Consider the following 20,622-nt stretch of genomic DNA (forward strand, 5'->3'; position numbering starts at 1 on the left):
AAAATAGGCAACACAGCAATCGAAATTGCAACACCGTACACCACTAAAACTTGTCACTACAACAAACTACTTAGATAAAAGACGGAAACTTTGTCCAGCTAGCAAGCAATAAGCAAACAGTTAAATTTGCGACCAACTTCCAAGTAATAATTTTACAAATGGTCAGAATAATTTGCAATATCTCAAACTCACGTAAACAGTTATGTGACGTAATAATGAAAGGAATTGTGAAGCAATTCAAACAGGTGTTCAAAGGTGATGATGCAATGTTTCATCAGGTCTTACGAACGATGGTGCAATATTTGGACATTTTCTAGCAATTTCCATGACGTAAGATGCCAGCTAGGTTAAGTAGACCATAACGGTTGTATATGACGTTTGATTTGGTGAACAATTGGCTGGAACAATTTTAATGTCAATGGCTATATGAACTACACACACAAAAGTAAAACTTATAGCCTGAAGTCACAGGGCTAACTGTTATAGTAACTATTGCGGTAGTTGCACTAGGCCTATAGCCTGGTAACTGGGAGCTGAGCTTATCAGCTAGGCTATTAACCAAAAACATTCGTACAGCTTTCCTGACAAGCCAGCCCCAAAACCCTGTCAACAGTGTCAACTGCAAGCCATTTGCAATTTGCATTTGCATAGCTTTCCAGCTTAGGGTTTGCAAAGGAAAAAAAACTGATCCGTGTTTCCAATTTAAATTTGAAGTTTCATAACTGATTTTCTTGAAAAGTTGAAAGATTACGTTGACGAAAATTTAATTTCTTGAAAGTTTACGAAAGTTTAATTTCTTGAAAGTTTACGCGGCAAGCGGCGCGGCTTTATCATTTCAACCTTCCACGCGGCCTGGCGCGCGGCGAAAAAGTCAAAAGCGGCCGCGTACGCGTCGCATCTTGCATCACTATAGTCAGTGATTCAAAGCTTCTACAGCACAAGTAGCCTATGCAAAACTGCCAGGATTAAGCTTTACAAGCAGCTTTCCCAGTCCGAGGATAAAGATTTAATCAAGACAAAAAATATTCGTCATGGGTTCCTACACAAGAATTGGGATGCTATAATAAAAGAATTTGGTAACTAGTAAAATTGCGAATGATTTCCAAAAGATCAGTGTTTCTCTTTTTTTTTCTCCATCGCCTACGGCCTACTTGTCACTTTGGCAACACCATTTCTGCTATGTTGTTGTGAAGTGATGACTCGTAATTGTAATTCGTTGATGGACTGAAGATGTGTTATATGGTTTACTCTTTTCTCATGAGTTGAACTAGTTATATACTCGTCTACTCGATGCTTATATTGTTTTCAGTAGGATATTCTGTAAGCTATTAAGTATTTTATTATTGCAATAAATGTAATTCTACAGTTTAGAGGAAATTCAAAATTTAGCAATTTGAAGAAAATAGGAGCTTCAAAGATGATGGAAACAGATCAGCCCTCGACTTCATCTGCTGGCACTGGACCAAAAAAAAGATTTGAGGTAAGTTTCCAGGGCAGTTAACATTCACAGACCTAGAAGTGCTGGTTGCCATCTTGCATATAAGCTAGTTTCAAAAGTTGGAGCTGGCACACAAGTCCCCCCACCACCCTTGGCAACTCATGACAAAGACAGTCCTGACTCAACCAAACATATAGGGTGAAACTACTTAATTATAGTTGATCGTTTATTATACTTTAATTTACTCCCACCTTCAATATTGCATTACTAGCTGGGGTAAAGCTTGCAACAAAGCTCTAGACCCTCTCAGAAAAATGCAAAAAAGAATAATAAGAATAATCACAAAAAGCGATTATAGAGCCCATACCAGTCCATTATTTTTTTAAATGAATATTTTAAAGCTTGAAGACATATGTACACTAGAAATAAAAAAACACATGTTCAGAGTCTGCATGAACTTGTACCCTTCTGCCTACTGTGCATTGTTCACAAGTTCTTCACTCATCCACAACCATAACACTAGATATCATGCAAACAATAATTATTTTGTTAATCGCACTAATACAAAATTTGGCACAAAATCCATACAAGTATTTGGACCAGTGGTGTGGTCAGAGGTTGCAAGCAATCTCAAAAAGTTATCTTTTTATGATTTCAAAAAACATAGCAAAGCATCGACTTTGCAAAGTTATGATACTTGATAGTGGGTCTTCATTTGGCCTAAGCTCTTACATTCAACAATGTCTATTGTCATGGCGTCCAGTGTCCACTGATTTTCATGATTACTATTTGTTGGAAAATCTCGCATACAATTTTATGAAGCTGACAATTAATTGTAAGTTACGTACCAATCAAAGTATTAGTCTTGTTTGTGTTTTCTTTTTTGATTGTATATAACCGATTTGGTTAAATTGTTGATTAGTTTCATAACTCAAATTATTCTTTCCAGGGTGGCAACTGACTAGTTGACCGTATGGTTGTTTCGTTGTCTCCCTATCAATAACAAAACCTAAACATTGTATGTATTATTGTTTTATGTCACTTTTGTGTTTTGTTTTTTGATAAATAAACGATTGATTGATACCTTTGCTTCACTGTTCACACACTTCAATTCACATGTTTTGGTCAATTCCTCTTTGTCATGAGTTGCCAAGGGTGATGGGGGGGGGGACTTGTATACCAGCTCCCAAAAGTGTTGTATTATTATTATTTATTTGCGTCAGACAAAGTTGTCCATGTCCGAAGTTAATCCATTACAAAGTTTAGTTACACCATGTCAAAACTACCATAAAAATTGTAAAAAGTATTTCAGTTCCAGATGTTGATGTACCGGTAACTAATCTGAAAGAAAACTTGTGTTGAATTGAACAGCAAATAACTTGTGAATTGGACTAGCTCGGTAGTTTTTTGCTCAACTTAAGCTATTTTCATTTAATTATAGTTGAATATAAAAGTTGAGCACTTCAAAACCTGTTTGCTATGAAGGGAATGCATTCTTGAATCACATTATATTTCCATACGAGTGATGATCTGTGTTGCTTTTGTCCTAGTCTTGTTGGTTTACATGAATTGATTGAAATTTGCAAGGAATTTGCTTAACAACATGACATTACTTTTAGTTGTAGAAAGTCATTTGTGATGTTGTTCGGCTAGAGATGTACCGATACCAATATTTTGGCCGATACCGATCCCGATACCGATATCACTTTTTTAGGCCGATACCGATACTGATACCGATATTTTGGCCGATACTTTGGTGTTACAAAAAGAAGCAATTTTGGTATTTGCAAGGAATCATATCAAATGCTAAGTTTTACCTTATTTGCATAAAACTATTGAAAAAAGTTTTCAATTGGCATAACTTATTAAAGATTCAAGAATCCAATCTCAACTGCATTGTTGTGTCATAATAGTAGGTTTTAGTAATGAAAGGCCACCATAATTGAGGACTGGGGTATAAGGGAAGAAACATTACATCATAATTGGGGTTTCTGAAAAATTAATAAAGTGTTTGCGCAAACTCTCCAAATAGGCTAGGCTATCATAATTGATAATAAGATGTAAAATGTAAACCAAGTGATTTGTGTAGTCGTACAAAAACTATTCGACAAGTAATGTGCAACCTAATGGCGCTTGTCGTTCGGTTGAAAAGCTTTTACCAGGCCAAGACTACCCAGGTAGCAAAAATGTATACTTTTGCATCGTTTTTACGTTGCTAAACGTTTAAAAAACCCGTGTAACTTGGTTGTTTTTAGTAAGCTGGTTCTATCAGTTTCTGATTAAATTTCCACCTTTCGTTGTAATAAACTCACCAAGCTTAAACAATGTCATGGCAGAATAAGTATGCTCAAAATGAAAGCAATGAAACTACGAATCCTCACTAAACTAATCAAAATGGTCTTGTTGCGCCTAAAATGACCAAGGCCTATGAGAGGGGGTACGGAGGGTACGGCGTACCCTTGACGGCCCAAGCCTGTGTTTGTTGGGAGAGCCCAAAATTGTGGTTTTATAGTTTACACACAAAAATGTTTGGCTAAAACCATCCTAAACGACTGATTTCAAGCATTAAAGTTGTTATTCTTTAGTCCTGGGGGCCCATAATCTAGCAAAAGGGCCCAGAAAGGTAAGCGAGTGCTTTGCAAGCAAATTATGGGCCCAAAGTGGTAATTTAATGCTTTACGTGCAAAAATGTTCTGTTTAAAGCACCCTAAATTAAATCATAACACTTAGTTATTCTGCTGTCCGGGCGTACACTAGCCATTTCAATTCTTGTCGATGTCAATTCTTGCTACAAAACGGCTGCCGAGAAACATATAGTTGATTTAATGGTCTAAATGGCTAGCGTGGAAGCTACACCGTTATGGTTAGCGAATCGCAACAGCTCGCTGTACTAATGAGTGCTCAGCCTTGTGCTGATAGCCGGGAAGAACGCTCCTTTCTTCACAATGAGGTTGTCATCTTAGGCGCAACAAGACCATTTATTGATTAGTTTAGTGAGGATTGGTAGTCCCATTGCTATCATTTTAAGTCTACTTACTCTGCCATGACATTGTTTAAGCTTGGTGAGTTTATTACAACGAAATGTGGATATTAAATCACAAACTGATAAAACCAGCTTACTAAAAACAACCAAGTTACATGGTTTTTTAAACGTTTAGCAACGTAAAAACGATGCAAAAGTATACATTTTTGCTACCTGGGTAGTCTTGGCCTGGTTTTATCCTCTGCTGAGAAATAAAAAGAAACACAAAGAAAAGCATGATAAATATTGGAGAAATTGAGTCTCCTTCACAACTTAAGAATCGAACAACGCAAAACTGCTGAAACAAAACGTTTTGTTTGAGTGAAAGAATCACTGTAAGCAAACAATGCCAAGAGGTACGCACATGAAGTCATGGGAGTGTGAGGTATCAAAAATTTGAACAGGTTTTTATTTTTCTATATCAATGTGGTGTTAGTAACTACTTTAAAAAATCTATGTAATATCTTTGCTTCTGCAAAAATCCGCAGCAAACGCCTTTTTTTACATGTTTAGTATCGGCCACAGTATCGGCCAAATTTTGCCGATACCGATGCCGATACCGATACTCAAAAAATGGCCGATATCACCGATACCGATGCCGATACCGATATATCGGTACATCTCTAGTTCAAACCTAACCACCTTGCTTACTTCACAGTGAAGTAAGCAACAATCATGCTGCTAAAAGCGAAACTCATTCAACTACTAACCACCTTGACCTATCTGCCATGCCTTAAATATGTACTGTCGATTCTCCGATAGCTCACAGGCCTCGAAATTCACGGCGGACACGGCGGTCATGTCCGCCGTCACAGCATGTGATGTCCGCGGGAAGTACCATCTAGATCGGTCATATTTGTCCGCCGAGAAAGAACACAGGAACTAGCGATACAAAGCGTCATTGCATACCACGAACAATTGGTGCGAGAATATAATTTCCCTCGCATTCTAGCACGCATCTAGAAAATGTGAATATTGTATCGTAACCCTTAGTTTCTATTCAATCAGGAAAACTTTCGATTTTTACGTTGCTTCAACGATTGATGACATTGAATCAGCGTAACAAAGGTGAATTCTTCGCCAAGAATCGATGGGAGTACGGTACTTCTACACTATTCACGCGTAACTTTGTTCACGTCTTACGTCACAATCTCTGGCTTTGATCTCCGAGTAATATTGATAAGGCAAGGTTGGTTACAGAATTTTTTAAGCTTTGATATTACAGTAAGAAAGAAAAGGCCTAGGGAAAATTCACTTTCGCTCACATGACACGCAAAAATAAACCTAAATAAAAAGCCTAGTGAAACTTTGCACAGCAGAAAATAGTAGCGTTAGTGTAGAAATTTTCCGATTCGTGCCCAGGCCCCAGAGCATTGTGACGCAAGAAGCCACACGACCTCGTTCGGTGGAAGTTAATCAGTTATGCGGCGTATTGAGCAGCTACAGGGCGCTTTGACTCTTCAAGCGCAAGTCGTTGGTCTGATAAAAGCCTTTCAGAGTGACTTCACTGCAATTTTAACAAGCCTTCTAAACCGTAGCTATAGTTCCCAAATGGTGAAGAATTATCAAGATAAAGTGATTAAGCATGACGATCGACGCTAAAACTGGTGTGTCCGCCGTGAGACTTAATTTGTCCGCCGAGATAGCTGCTCAGACCGGACACGTTTGTCCGCCGTCAACAAAAACGAATTTCGAGGCCTGAGCTCAGATGGTTACTGGTTAGCGCCTGACTTCTGGAACAAAGAAGCTTCAAGATCAAGGTGGCTGGTTTGACTCTCGGAGTGTGCACTCGAGCAACACATGTTTTGGACTGCTCTTCATTCAGTGACATTTCATGAATGGAATAATAAGTCCCTTCAACGATCGGAAACTTCACTCTGTCAATCTCGGTGATCGGGCTTGCATCAGTAATTCAAAGCCTCTACAAGTATGCGAAACTGCCTAAGATTAAGCTCTGCAATAAGCTTTCCCAGTCTGACGATAAAGATTCAATAAACCAAATCAATCTTTTTGTTGACAAAATTAAGTATTTGGGTGTCCATCTGTCCATAATCGACTCTTTTTTATCACATAACGGCATACTATATTAAGACTAGTTAAATCGCCATATTGCACAGCAAACAAATTAAGGAATAAATATAATAAATGTTCACAAAGAGTAAAGCATGTGTTGTTTTGTTTTTATTGCACATCTTTTTATGCATGTCAACTATGGCATAAACAACAATTACTATTGATGTTTGTTCAACGAGATTAAAATTACCTATGATGAATCATTTTCAATTTTACACAATATGCCTCGCTATGCTAGTGCACGTGAATATCAAGTGTCAGCAAATGTTGCAACTTTTGAAGGTTTTTTGTAAAAATCACTTCATGATTTTGTTTAACTTTGTTATATTATAAGTCATGCAATTCTTCACTTAAAGCTTTAGGGTCATTCCATGCCAACTGATCCAGGTCTTGTCACCCAATGTCATAAATTTTTTCTCAAATTTAATATATCATACATAAAGAACCTTTGTTACTGATTCCAACAATTTATATTTTTTTAAATTGGTTAAGGTTTCATGAAGTTATGAACCATATTATACAAAATAAGCTCATTTTGTGGTCAACAAAGCGGAACAATTACATGAAAAATCATCACCCAAATTCAATAGCAAATTATTTCCATTGTATGTGATTAAATGTTATCAAATTTTTTTGTCAACACATTGTTTCATGCATCAATTTTACACATATTAAATACAAACGCAGAAATCTAAGCACTGGTTATCTTGTTTTTGGGCCAAAGAAAAACATTGGTCAACAAAACTAGTCATTCGTGAGCCGAATTTTAATCACAAATTACTGTACTTGAAGTGTATAGGTGATATTGACATATATATACGCGTGATAACATTATCTGAAAGGCCGTGTGGAAGAGATTTATGTTAAAAAATATCTTCCTGTTCTTTGTGTATGTTTTTAATAAATGCACTACCTGCATAGCCACCACTGACCATGATTTATATAATTACCCTAAATCGACTAGAATACATGATGCATGCATACTGCATAGCCTATGCATACATTAGGGTTTCATATTTTCATCATTTTGAATTTGCAAAAGCCTGCAGTCTGATGCGGTTTGATTGATAACTCGACACCCAAAATTTTAGCTCATTACGACATCATAAAGATGTGGGGCAGTCTCTTAACGTTCCAAATACCCTTGTTTTTACTTATTTCAAAAACTACTTATGGTAGAGCGACCAAATTAGTGTTAAAATTCTCAGAAGAGATAGCCTAGTTTCCTATGACCATTTAGGTATTTCTAAGAGTTTATAGATGTGTCTGCAGCAGAAAAAGAGTTATAATATACTTAAAAAAGAAGTTTTTGACTAACTTGCAAGCAACAGTTATGATTGTGCACCAATCATGTTTTTCAGCTACAGTAGTTAATAAGACGGGATCGCACGCATGCGTTTATTTTTCTTACTTTTTGTTCAGATTTATTTAGGTACAATCAACAGTAAATCACACCACATACCAAGAACGAATTTTGATACAGTAATTGTGTAGAAACATATCAGTTCTTATCACAACTGAATCACATAAAAATGCACTTGTCTTTTGGCTACTTTTGCGCCGCTGTTCGTGTTAAAGCATGCCATTTGATTTATTTGGCTCCTTAACTCAAGCATGGACATCCTTGTCTGATGCAAATAAATAATAACAATATCTTACAAACATCTATTTATAGATGTTCTTAATAATGCAAGCTTTTATTGTAATTGAAATTCAGACTAGGGATGGGACATTCAGAATGATTTACTATTCCGGAATATTGAATCAAATCCAGAATACCGAATCCTATTAACTTCCAGGCTCCAGCAACGCAAAAAGTAAAAAAATTAAATGCAATGTTTATTTGCAATTTTATACCCAAAAGCAACACAATCAAAGTAGATGTTTTTTGCAGTGCAACACATTAAGGCAGGAGTGGGCAACCTAAAAGGGCCAGTTAGGAAAATGTAATGCTTACAGGAGGGCTGCACATCAAATAAATAGTAATTCATATTTTCAACAATGGAGTTTATCTTATTGAAATTTTGTGCAAGAATGTCATCCTCCTGCAGTGAATTCAATTCAAGCTGGATTCCCTGCATTAAAGCATTCCAAATGACTGCCAGTCAAACGAGAGCGCAGCTTAGTTGCCGTCAAGCCCGCACTGGAAAAGCATTGTTCGGAAGATGCTGATGTGGCAGGTATGCCGAGATATTTCAGAGCCAACTCCTTTAGCAGGGGCATCTGCTCAATGTTGTTACGCCCACCAGTCAAACTATCGCAGAGTCGCATACGCACCTGGATTGAAAAAAACATTGTGCATGTGTACAAAGCGTGGTGAAGAAAATTGCGCACTTAGTTTCTTTGATTGCTCATGCGAGCGAGTGACGTAGGGATGCATGTGCCGTGCGTGCACAACGCGTGCAAAAGGTTTTTAAAGTGCGGATGGTATCGGTGCAAAGAAAAAAAACACACTTTTTTGAGTTCACTGTCTCAAGCTGACAGCTTGTAAAGTTGCATGACTTATGCATTAAGGCGATGTGAAAATCAAAAAATTTTAAAAAATCAAAAATCGAATTATCACACAGGGTGACTATTGCTATGTAGAGTATTTCTGTAAAATTTCACGCAAAAATATTCAGTAACCTTAAACATGTAGTCGATTTTGTCTTTGGCATTTGTTGCCAGCACAGAGTTGCCAGGTACAATTTTTTTGAAGAAAAAACTTTGTTTATCTTTTTTAAATTGTAAAAATTTTCAACTTTAACAACCACAACAACAATTACATATGATGCGACTGCTAGTTGCCCTTTTAGGTAAAGTCTGGCGGTGTACGGTAAGATATTAAACAATCACCTGGCAACCCTATTTTTGCTTGGTCAGCAAAAACTGATGATATTAAAGCCTTTTTCACTTCTATGGCAAGAGTAGGAATGCACTGTGCATAAGATGACACTTTGGTTTTGTTGTGGTAATATGTATTACATAATCACACAACGCACTGCATTAATATTCGATTGTTTTCGCCGATTTACATTTGTTTTTTGACAGATATAGTAACTGCAACTCTCCAATGGTAGCTTACTTACACATCAACCAACCAACTTTATATGTGCTTGTAAAACGTGCACAAACGAATGAAGAATAAAGACAATGAACAAGAAACAGTGGTGAATATCAAAACATTATACTGCAGCCAATGAAAGAAAGTCAGATTTCGTGTCTGCTTTCGGCAAGACCCTACGCGAAGCAATTCTCGCCCGAATGAAACCATCCCGTCGTTGATGGCCAGCAACACTTCCACAGTCGTTTGTGACTTCCCAAATGAGACGCTGCACAGCCTGAGTATGGGCAGGAAAATGAGGGTATTCAAACTTTGTGTTTATCAAACCCTTTAGTTCATCCATGGTCAAGTGTGAAGTAAGGATAGACTCAGTAAGCGTGGCATGTTCCCAATCAAAGAGAACAGTGAGTTGGCATACAAATTTAATTTTGGTTGGGTAAAAGTGCGGACAGAAACATCACAAGAGTTACTGCCTTTGCGAATATTTTGTAACATGTTCACAGAAAAAGATCGCAGAGCAGGATCATCACTGAATACCGGAGCATTGTTACATTCAGATGTACCAGGTGCAGCTGGTTCGAAAGGAGAGTCAATTTCTTCATCAATTGCTGCAGAAAACTGCTGTTTCTTCCAGTTCTCTTCCTCTATCACTTGTGACTTCTTTGCTGCAGCGAAATCATCTCCTCGCTGTTGTTTGAGGCTCTTGAAAAACAAGTTTTTTGTGTGAATGATAAATGTAAAGAACACAAAATAATCCATGTAAATCAGTTCAGTTTGTTTTTATTTCTGACTATCACAACGAAAAACAATATATAATATGCCAAACATAACAAATAATACTCTTTCGGACAAATGGCAGTAAAAATCAGTGATAGTCAAGAAAAATCTTCTCGCTATAGCACGACTAGCTTTAGTGAAAGCACAAGCCTGCCTTTACAGATATAGAAATCAGAACATCTGAATCACTTTCCCACGAGGAAATGCTTTAGGAAATCGAAAAATCCCTAAACCACCTACTATCTAGAGTTGTTTGAACTACATCTGCAATGGTGAAGTGGGGTTGTAGAATTGGCAGTAACCCATTCTCCTTCTCATATGGCTCCATTCAACAAATATTGTTAGAAGAGCCATGTCAATGGCAACAACAGACCAACCCCAGTACACAACATGGGACATGTCTATGCATGACCCTGTTATCAAAGAATATACTTATAAAAGCCTTACATTTCATAGAAAATTACTAGACAAAAAAGTTTGAAAAGATACCGTATGTAAGTACTTACCTTTTTGTTAACTCTCTTTTGAAGCGTTTTCGTTGTCCTTTTGTCAAGAGGCCCAATTTGGTATAACAGTGCTTCTACTCTACGATAACGTTGGGAGAGAAGAAACCTCAATTGTTTTAGGAATGCAATCTTCATTTGAAAAGAGAATAGTTAGCTTTTTTCCAGCTTCCTGAAAAATTAATTTCTTATGAGTGCTCTGTCTCTGTAAACGTGCAATTAATTATTTCAACACATTAAGGTTTTGAAAAGTGTCTTCTAGTTGGTTATTGTAGCCTACGTGTACTGTTCATTCATGCAAGCTATATGTTAGTATTTTTAACAACTACCCTTCATCCATACGAAGATATACGAGTTGGTCTATGTTTTATGTCACTACCAAGCTTAATTAAAACCAGTCAGAGAAAAACTTGCAGTAATAAAGTACTTGAGTATCACCTTTAACAAAGTACAGAATGCAAGAACATATGATATCGTAGTGTTGGTAAATCAGCAGTGGGAAGCTCCTTGGAGGGTCCAATGACAGAAGAGCTTTCCATGCTTCTTACTCTCTTTTTAGAACTTTTAGGCATGATTTAACAGTTAACAATGCTACCCACAACAAGGTCAGCTTTATGAACTAAAGATAATATGTGAAGAGATTAATGTATTTTTTGAAGAAAAAAAACATAGCCCACTTACAGTACGGTACACAGAACTAAGAATTTAATTGCTGAAAACTTAGTTGTCTGAGCCTTCCGTAATACTATGAACTTTATTAGTGTCATTCTCAAAGCTACATATAAAAAATACAGAACCACAAACAGCAACTTCACCTGAATAAGCAGTTCTTATTCCAGAAGACCTGATAATTACAGACACTGCCTCTTAGGCCTACTTTACACAATTTTGAAAACCTAGCCTAAACTAACTTTGAACCGAAGCCTGAATGATTACACTGGTCTACACAAAATTTCAGGTTTGGGTTTTGACGACTCATTTTAGCTAAGTTTGGGGCACTGAATCCGAAAATGAACTCAGATTTTCTCCATCACATCACGTTTTTGAGATATGAAATATCCCAAATTTTTGAAAAAAATCAATTTTTGCCCCCCCTCTGTTGTCAAAACAAGGAATTCTGATGCAATAAACACTGTTTTACCTGCAATAATCTAGCTTTAATTAGCAAACAAGCATTCTATATTATATTCACACAAATTTGCGTTGTCTTTATTAAAATTTCATGCCTTGGAATAAAAAATAGGCATGCAAAAGAGCAACCATAATAACATCAAACGCTACATTGTGCTGACGAACATGTCGATAGGACAGTGACAAGGTATTATCTGAATTATAGCCTACAGTTCACACAATATGCACATAGACATTCCAATGGAGTGCAGAAATTCTGAAGACACACACAGAAATAGCAAAGTGCCAAAATAAAGACTGACTCAAAGGGACTTGGGCAGGGCGAGTTCAGAAACAGTAAAAAAAAAGAACTTTCATAAAATATGAACTCTTCACTTATAAGCTTAAAAATGCTCTTTTGAGGGACTTTCTTTTATGAGCAGCATCTGGAATTTCTCTTTTAAAACTCCAGCAATAGTCGACCATTATATGACAATCCCACCGACCTTGATAACGTTCCTCCATAATTTTAATATCCTGGTGGAAACGTTCACCTTGTTCTTCACTAACTTTCCCAAAGTTTTCTGGAAACTCATCCGCATGGCTCTTCAAATAGTGAACTTTGATGCTTATCCTGCATCCCAAATCTTCAAAACTAAGCAGTAGCTCCCTTAAGAGATCTTTATAATTTTCTGCTTTTCTGTTTCCCAAAAAAATTCTCACAACAGCACCGAAAGCATTCCAAGCTTTAGCCTCGAATGGCAACATTGATTTTACAAAATTTTCATCCTTTAACAATTGCCTGATTTGTGGTCCATTGAAAATCCCAGCTCTTTTTTTCTCTTCACTGAGACCAAGGAAAGCATAACATATATACTTAAAACACTCTCCTTCATGATCCAAAGCTTTTACATATTGTTTCATTAGACCAAGTTTGATGTGAAGAGAAGGCAAGAGGATCTTTTTGATGTCAACTAACTGATCACGTATGATATTTTTGTCTCCAGATGTCAAGGTGAGCCTTGGAGGCCACTCTTCTTTGTTCCAGTGCTGATCCTTGGCCCTGCTGTCCCAGTAGCATAGGAAACATGGGTATTTGGTGTAGCCACTTTGTTGCCCCAGCAAAAAGTTTACCATTTTTAAATCTACACAGATGAGCCAACCATGCTCATGGTACCGTAGTACCGTACTTTAACTTTTCAAGAACGGCTTTGATGTTCTGATACTCTTCTTTCATTGTCACCGAATGTCCTGTCGGAATAGAACCGTACACGTTACCATTGTGAATTAGAACACACTTCAAACTTCGTTTGGAGCTATCAATGAAAAGTCTCCATTCGTCTGCATCATACTGTGGTAATCCCATTTCTAAAAGAAGCCCTTATATATTGTTGCAATAAACGAAATCACTGTGGGAAGCAAAATATGGAAGCAGTTCTTCTTCTCGTTTGCGGTAAAATGTCACGCTTGTACCAGCTTTGAGAAGTTTCCTTTCCTGTAGCCTTGATGTCAATAACTCCGCAGATTGCTTAAACAAATAGGCTACAAATCTCTCACTAAATCATTTAATTCCATCTGATTAAACTGGGAAGGTTTGTCTGACAGATCCTCGGGTGCTGGTTGAAAAATTTCACTTTCTCCTTCACTAAACGATGCTTCTGAAGAAGAAATAGCCTCTTCGTGTAGTTCTGGAAGTGATGTAAATACTGGCAGTGGCTTTTCATCACTGTGAGGAACTGGCCGCAGTGCCGAATCCAGATTTGGATATTTCAAACGATGTTTACTCTTTTTGTTATACCCTTTCACACTAACAAGACAAAAATAACAACCGTCAACATGATTTTGTTGCTCTCGCCAAATCATGGGTATTCCAAATTTCATTTGTGAACCTTTTCCTTGCGACCAAGTTCTCAGACATTCAACGCAGGTCTTGCACACTTTATGAGGAGCCCAGCTTTTTTCCTGGTCTCCCAACTTGACTTTAAAGTAAGCAAGATATGCCCTTTTTACAAACGTGGTAATATTGCATTGTTGAGACTTCAACATGAAGCATCCACAAATGTAACAAAATATATCCGGATCATTACAACATTTTCTTCTTTTGCTGGAAGCAGACATAGCTTGAGATCAAATATAATCTTTCTTTGTTAGTAGTTTTCTAAGAGCAAGTTTTTCCACAGAAACACAACTATACCAAAAACTTTAACCGACTTGAACTCAAACTTATAAAGTATGAAGATACCTTTTCCTTTTACAAACCACTTTTCAGCTTGAACTCTGATGTTGGTCTGTACAATGTACATGTGCTTTATGAAACTTCTATATAAATCTTCCTTACTAAGCAAGAATTTATTACTAAGTCAAATCTACTCCCACCAGCTGTCTTCCTACGATATATTCCATCTGCACACTGCATAGAGATAGCAGCTGACCCACAGATAACGCCTGAGAAGCCAATTAGACAGGGAGTTCAAGCCAGCATGGAAAAACTCAACCCTACCAATCTCCACTATGTCCTATTACGATTATCATAACAGGATTTTATTTTATTTTAGAGGAAATTTGAACCAATTTATGAATTTAGTGTAAAAATATCTTTATGTTTGAAAGTTTATAGCTGTCAGAAAATAATTATATTTGACATTTTACTGCACTAAAAATGGTAAAAATTGGTCAATTTCATGAAATAATGGCAACGAAAGAAAGCAAACTCGATGTGATAGAAAAAATCTGAGTTCATTTTCGGATTCAGCGCCCCAAAATTAGCCAAAATCAGTTGTCAAAACCCAAACCTGAAAAAAAAGTTGAAATTTGTAGACCAGTGTTATTTAACAACCAAGCATAAAATCATAGCAAACATTTCGGCTGAACACAACTTCTTATCTGAATTTTGCAGCCTTATCTTCAATAATAATCAGCAATTCAGCATCTCAAGGTATAAATCTCTCAGCAGCAGACAGCAATCGCTCGCGCGCGCGTGTGCGGCACACAACGCGTTTTCCCTAACTAGCCATTCAGAGCGCGCTATCTGGATCACGTGGATTGATGCGTTGTGATAGTATTTTTTGTGGAATCACCTTGCAAGAATTAGAAAATACTAACCTTAAAACGCTTACATGTTTACGGATACTGGATTTTATTGCATAAAACTTCACAAAAATACTCTACACAACAGTAGTCACCCTGTGTGATAATTCGATTTTGTCCATTCAAATTTCACATCGCCTTATTATGCATATCTTTAAAACCGAATGTTACTACCCGGTTTTATTGCCATTTTCGATTCGGATAGTTTAGGATCCGAATCCTTCTGGATTCGGTATTCGGAATTGCCCATCCCTAATTCAGACTTATCTTTTTTACACAAATTTATACTTGTTGTGGTTCTTTGTAATTTTTAATACTTTAAAAGCACTGAATAATGTACAGATAAAGATACTCTTTGCAGTTTGCACCTTTCAAGGGTCACAATCCACTATCAATTGATTGAAGTTAGGCATTGCAGAAACAGTGATCATCATCCATTTGAGCATTTTCAAACATTCCTCTCCCTTATCAAATTCGGCTGTCAGTGTTTCTGCACTCCTGTGTCCCATCTAATTGGTGGAGAAAGGTTTTTTGTTAACTACAGTTTTCCAATACCATTGTTTAGTTTCCAAAGAATTAGAATGGTCGTTCTTGTCTGGCGTTGATAGCCATTGTGACGACCCTTCATACTTTTAGGGATATGTGACAATTTTCATGGTTTTTAGGTAAAAAAGTGGAATGCAGTTGCATTGTGGGCTTGGGACATCGTTGTGGACAACTGTGCTATCTGTAGGAACCACATTATGGATCTGTGCATTGAATGCCAAGCAAATCAAGCATCAGCCACATCTGATGAGTGCACTGTGGCTTGGGGGGTTTGCAATCATGCCTTTCATTTCCATTGCATATCAAGATGGCTTAAAACCAGACAAGTGAGTAGTGAGCAACTGTTTTCCTTACACATATCATACAATAATGTCATACATGTCAATTTTTTATTGAAAGGGGCACAACCTTTCACCTGTTTGAGATATTCTTGGCCCTTTGCTTTTTCACATTTTCCATTTCCCCCTTTATCATTAAACATCAACTTTTTAATATTTTAATTGTACTGAAATGTTACACATATTTGACATTGTGAGTTGTCTTCTATGTTGTTATGCTATTGACTAGTAACGATGGGTCTGCTACTATTCGGCGAGTCCGATTCGGCGAGTCCTATTCGGCTAATCCGATTCGGCGAGTTCCCTATTCGGCGAGAGCCTTTTTCGGCGAGTGCCCTATTCGGCGAGTTTTTGAAATTTTATGTTTGAAAGGGAATTATCGGGTACTGTAGCCTAATTATAATTGCCGTTTTTACATCGTTAAACGTTGAAATCGTGCAGAAAGGAATAAAAATAAAATGTTTTAACTATTAAATTAAAATTCGTTACGTCAGTTCAGTTGTTTTTATTTCTGACTATCATGTGAAAAACAATACACGTCAATATAGCAAAGGTAGAAGCGACAAAACGCGAACGTTAAAACGTGCTTGAATTCGTCATGTCAGTTCAGTTGTTTTTATTTTTGATCATGTTATCAAAAACAATTTACGTCAACATAGCAAAGGTGTAGAAAAAGGTAGAAGCGACAAAACGCGAACGTTAAAACGTGCTTGTGACCGAAGTAAGTTATTGAGTTGAAAGAAATTTGGCACGGTCGCAACACCTTCAGAAAAATTTACAAGATGAAGGGAAAATAAAAAAAGAAAATGTTACAAAAAAAAAAAAAATCATGTTTAATGTCTATAAGTTAGTACTTTTGAATAGTTAAAATGATTAGTTTGGATCAACAAAAGCTTGGATTGAAAGGAAATTATCGGGTACCGTAGCCTAGTTATCCCAACCAGCAGAAATTGCCGTTTTAACATCGTTTTAACGACGCTAAACGTTGAAATCGTGTAGAAAAGAGAACTTTGCTGACTAGGATACGTTGAAACTGGGAAACATTCACAGAAGCCCTTCGATTTGTTCCAAGAACCCATTTAGCCTAACAGTTCATTTGTACATTGATTCAACGTCTGAATACATTATCTTAAAAATGCAACGTATCGAAGGGCTACTGTGAATGTTTCTCAGTTTCAACGCAGGCCTTAAAACTCGTGTTGTTTTTTCGGCAGCCATCGTGGCCTACCGAGAGCTCCTTCTCGGCGGCCAAATCTGCGTGCTTGGAGGCCAAAATACAATAACGATAGCACAAGTAAATAGCATTAAACTTGCAACAATGTTAAAATAATCACTTAGCGTTGTTGAAGTCTGGGCGACGTCCTGCAATAGAATCGTTGTACCACGCATTAAATGCTCTATCGGGATTGTAATCCGGTATTGCGGGACCATCCAACGACCCTAAATTGTTTTAACTGCTCGCAGCTCAGTAAATTGTTTCAACTGCATACCGCCTTTCATAAAACCTGACCATTTATATCGTTATGATGTCGCCATTGAGGGTGTGAAGTTACTAACCCACAGCGGGGACATTTCTCAATTATGAAGGCACGTGTTTTACCCACGGATGTCAACTAACAAAGTTCTCCTTTTTAACAACGATTTAATGTCCGACAACATTGAATCGATATAAAAACGACAATATCGCCAGCCGATGTAAATTAGCACTCCGGATTAACACTTCGTTAAAATAAACATTCGGGAATTGCAAACAAGACTTCCAGCGCTGGTGCTCGCAGCTGAATATATTCAATACAACAGTAGTGATTCTGACGCGCTGACCTAATTCTGCGTCACTCTTTGATACTACATATTTTCGACATTTAATCCACGATCATTCTATTGCGAAATTAAATAATTGAGAAACCGGCGGCCGAACTTGGCCGACGGAGGAGGTAGAACAGGCGGTCATCCAAGCACTACTTAGCGGCCATGGCCGCCGGCTGCTTTAAGGCTTGCAACGTATCCTAGTCATCAAAGTTCTCTTTTCTACACGATTTCAACGTTTGGCGACGTTAAAACGATAGGCCACACATTTAGTTAGCCTTTTCATTCTGTTACTACAATGTAAAAATGAACTGTTAGGCTAACTGGGTTCTTGAAACAAATTTTTGCTGGTAGGGATAACTAGGCTACGGTGCCCGATAATTTCCTTTCAATCCAAGCTGTAGGCCACACATTTGTTGATCCAAACTAATCATTTCAACTATTCAAAAGTACTAACTTATAGACATTAAACATGATTTTTTTTTGTAACATTTTCTTTTTTTTATTTTCCCTTCACATCTTAAATTTTTCTGAAGGTGTTGCGACCGTGTCAAATTTCTTTCAACTCAATAACTTACTTCGGCCACAAGCACGTTTTAACGTTCGCGTTTTGTCGCTTCTACATTAAAAACAACTGAACGGACATGACGAATTCAAGCACGTTTTTGCATTCACGTTTTGTCGCTTCTACCTTTGCTATGTTGACGTGTATTGTTTTTCACATGATAGTCAGAAATAAAAACAACTGAACTGACATGACGAATTTTAATTTAATAGTTAAAACATTTTATTTTTATTCCTTTCTGCACGTTCAGCGACGTTAAAACGATGTGAAAACAGTTAGGCTACGGTACCCGATAATTCCCTTTCAAAAATAAAATTTCAAAAACTCGCCGAATAGGGCACTCGCCGAAAAAGGCTCTCGCCAAATAGGGAACTCGCCGAATCGGACTAGCCGAATCGGATTAGCCGAATCGGATTAGCCGAATCGGACTCGCCGAAACGGGCCATTCCGAGTAACGATTAGTATTTGTTGTAGTGCTTGTATTAAATAGGCTATTGCTTTTTTATGTTTAATGATCAGTCTACACATGTAGCTACACTTTTAAAATGGATAATGGATATGCAATATGCATCTATATGGATATGTATGAGATGTGAACACTAAACGATTCTCTACTGTTTTAAACGGTTCATAATATGAGTGTCATCTTCCGCTAGTCGCTTACTGTGTCAACTGCACCTTGAGTTAATGAAATATCATGCGTTTATGCAGCAGGTTCACTTAATAATATCCAAACGTATGTTTTGTAGGTTTGTCCATTGGATAATCGTGAATGGGAATTTCAGAAGTATGGACGGTAGAACAATCCTTTGATTTTGTTTAAAGTTCTGTCTAGTTGTCAACTTGTAGTTTCAATTTTACTTTTTACTTCTGACCAATAAATATGTGCAGTACAATTCTTGAACACCAGCTTGGTCGTTAAGTTGTCTTGGCAATGCTCACAATGTGTATGGATATTTGTAAAATTTTAAGCTACAAAATGTAGTCGTTAAATTTTTAACTAATTTAATTTGTAAACAAACATTTGTATATTTTGTTTTGTATATTATGTTTAGTTTTATTATTTAAAAAACTATTTTCTACCGGTAGAGCGTTAAGTTTGAGCATTTGATAAAACTGAGTTAATGTGGAATGCTTGAACTTCATTATTGATCAACAGAGGCTCAATAAACGCTGTATCAGTTGCTTAGCCCAGTAGAGTTGTAAGTTTTGCATGTATGTGAAATCACACATAGATTTCTTTTCGAAACCACTCTCTGTGGCAACAACTTTGTTTTCTCTAAACTATGGCTTGGAAAAATTAACAAGCTAGCTTTTAAGCTCTGGCTGGTTAACCGTCTCTTAACAACACACCGTCTCTTAACAAAGTGATTAACAAAGTGATTACAAGTTCAAGGAGTTAACTCGGCTATTTTCAAAATTACATTTTTGAGGAGCGTGTGCCACAATATTGAAGTCACTTAGTTCATATCCTGGTTCTCATGAAACTGGAAAAATCAGTTTTATATTTTGTTTTAACTTAAGATTTATTGCATTTACTGGACGATGTTACTTCTTTGTGGTGTTATTGTTAATTTGTATTGAGAAATAAATCTTAACTATGACTTAAGTTTCTGCGTGTCATGTTTTTTCTGGTGACTACAGGCGATATTTCGACAAGATGTTGAAATGAACAAACACATTATAATTACACACAACAGACACACACAAAACTGCATCGAGTATGAGTAGAACTAGACATTACTACATCACCTGTGCTGCTGTGCAGAAGCGGAAGTAAAAAAAATTGTACAAAAAAGAAAACGAAATAAGGTGAGATTCACACCGAACATACAAAACTGTCTTCAACATACAAAAACGTCGCACGAAAAATGGCGCATGTTTGTTTCCTTTTGCTGTTCACACCAGGAATAAGTATAAATGATGTGCGTCCGCCCGGTTAGCTCAGTGGTTACGCGCCCTGCTCAAGATCACGCGACGCAAGTTCGACTCTCGGGATGTGCGCTTGAGCAACGCATTTTCAGGACTGCTCTCCATTCAGCGGCACCCAGTGAATGGAATAATTCCTCGGCAACAACACTTCAACAATCGGAAAACTTCACTCTGCCAATCTCAGTAACCGGCCTTGTGTCAAGAGCCTCTACAAGCAAGCGAAACTACCAGGAATAGCCTATCAAGGCTTTGTCAGTCCGAGGATAAAGATTCAAAACCAACCAACGTAGGCTATTGCTGTCCATCCAGTGGCACCTGGTGATGGTATTATAATCACAAACAACAATCGGAAACTTCACTCTGTCAATCTCAGTGAGCGGGC

General features: G+C 37.3%; 2 protein-coding genes across 2 annotated transcripts; one reads left to right on the forward strand and one right to left on the reverse strand.

Annotated features, from left to right (window-relative positions):
• Positions 1-1,219: 1,219 nt before the first annotated feature.
• LOC145780810 (E3 ubiquitin-protein ligase RBX1-like) lies at positions 1,220-19,911 on the forward strand. The gene is made up of 3 exons (XM_082592452.1): positions 1,220-1,480; positions 15,719-15,925; positions 19,058-19,911. The coding sequence occupies exons 1-3, from the start codon at positions 1,418-1,420 to the stop codon at positions 19,106-19,108; spliced, it is 321 nt and encodes a 106-aa protein (XP_082448578.1). The 5' UTR covers positions 1,220-1,417; the 3' UTR covers positions 19,109-19,911.
• Positions 9,317-10,994, reverse strand: LOC145780805 (uncharacterized). Its single transcript, XM_082592444.1, has 2 exons — positions 10,860-10,994; positions 9,317-10,278 (listed from the first exon to the last, which is right to left on the reverse strand). Exons 1-2 carry the CDS (start codon positions 10,992-10,994, stop codon positions 9,922-9,924), a joined length of 492 nt encoding a protein of 163 aa, XP_082448570.1. The 3' UTR covers positions 9,317-9,921.
• Positions 19,912-20,622: the final 711 nt, after the last annotated feature.

This window comes from Aplidium turbinatum, chromosome 12 (assembly GCF_918807975.1).
Source record: "Aplidium turbinatum chromosome 12, kaAplTurb1.1, whole genome shotgun sequence".
Lineage (NCBI taxonomy): Eukaryota > Metazoa > Chordata > Ascidiacea > Aplousobranchia > Polyclinidae > Aplidium > Aplidium turbinatum.

Bases quoted from the DNA above. Each gene is read 5' to 3' on its own strand.
- LOC145780805 (XM_082592444.1), bottom strand. From the start codon at position 10,994: ATGAAGATTGCATTCCTAAAACAATTGAGGTTTCTTCTCTCCCAACGT. The intron at 10,279-10,859 runs GTAAGTACTTAC...TTGTTTTTCAAG, and splicing joins AAAAGAGAGTTAACAAAAAG to AGCCTCAAACAACAGCGAGG.
- LOC145780810 (XM_082592452.1), top strand. From the start codon at position 1,418: ATGATGGAAACAGATCAGCCCTCGACTTCATCTGCTGGCACTGGACCA. The intron at 1,481-15,718 runs GTAAGTTTCCAG...CATGGTTTTTAG, and splicing joins GACCAAAAAAAAGATTTGAG to GTAAAAAAGTGGAATGCAGT. The intron at 15,926-19,057 runs GTGAGTAGTGAG...TATGTTTTGTAG, and splicing joins GATGGCTTAAAACCAGACAA to GTTTGTCCATTGGATAATCG.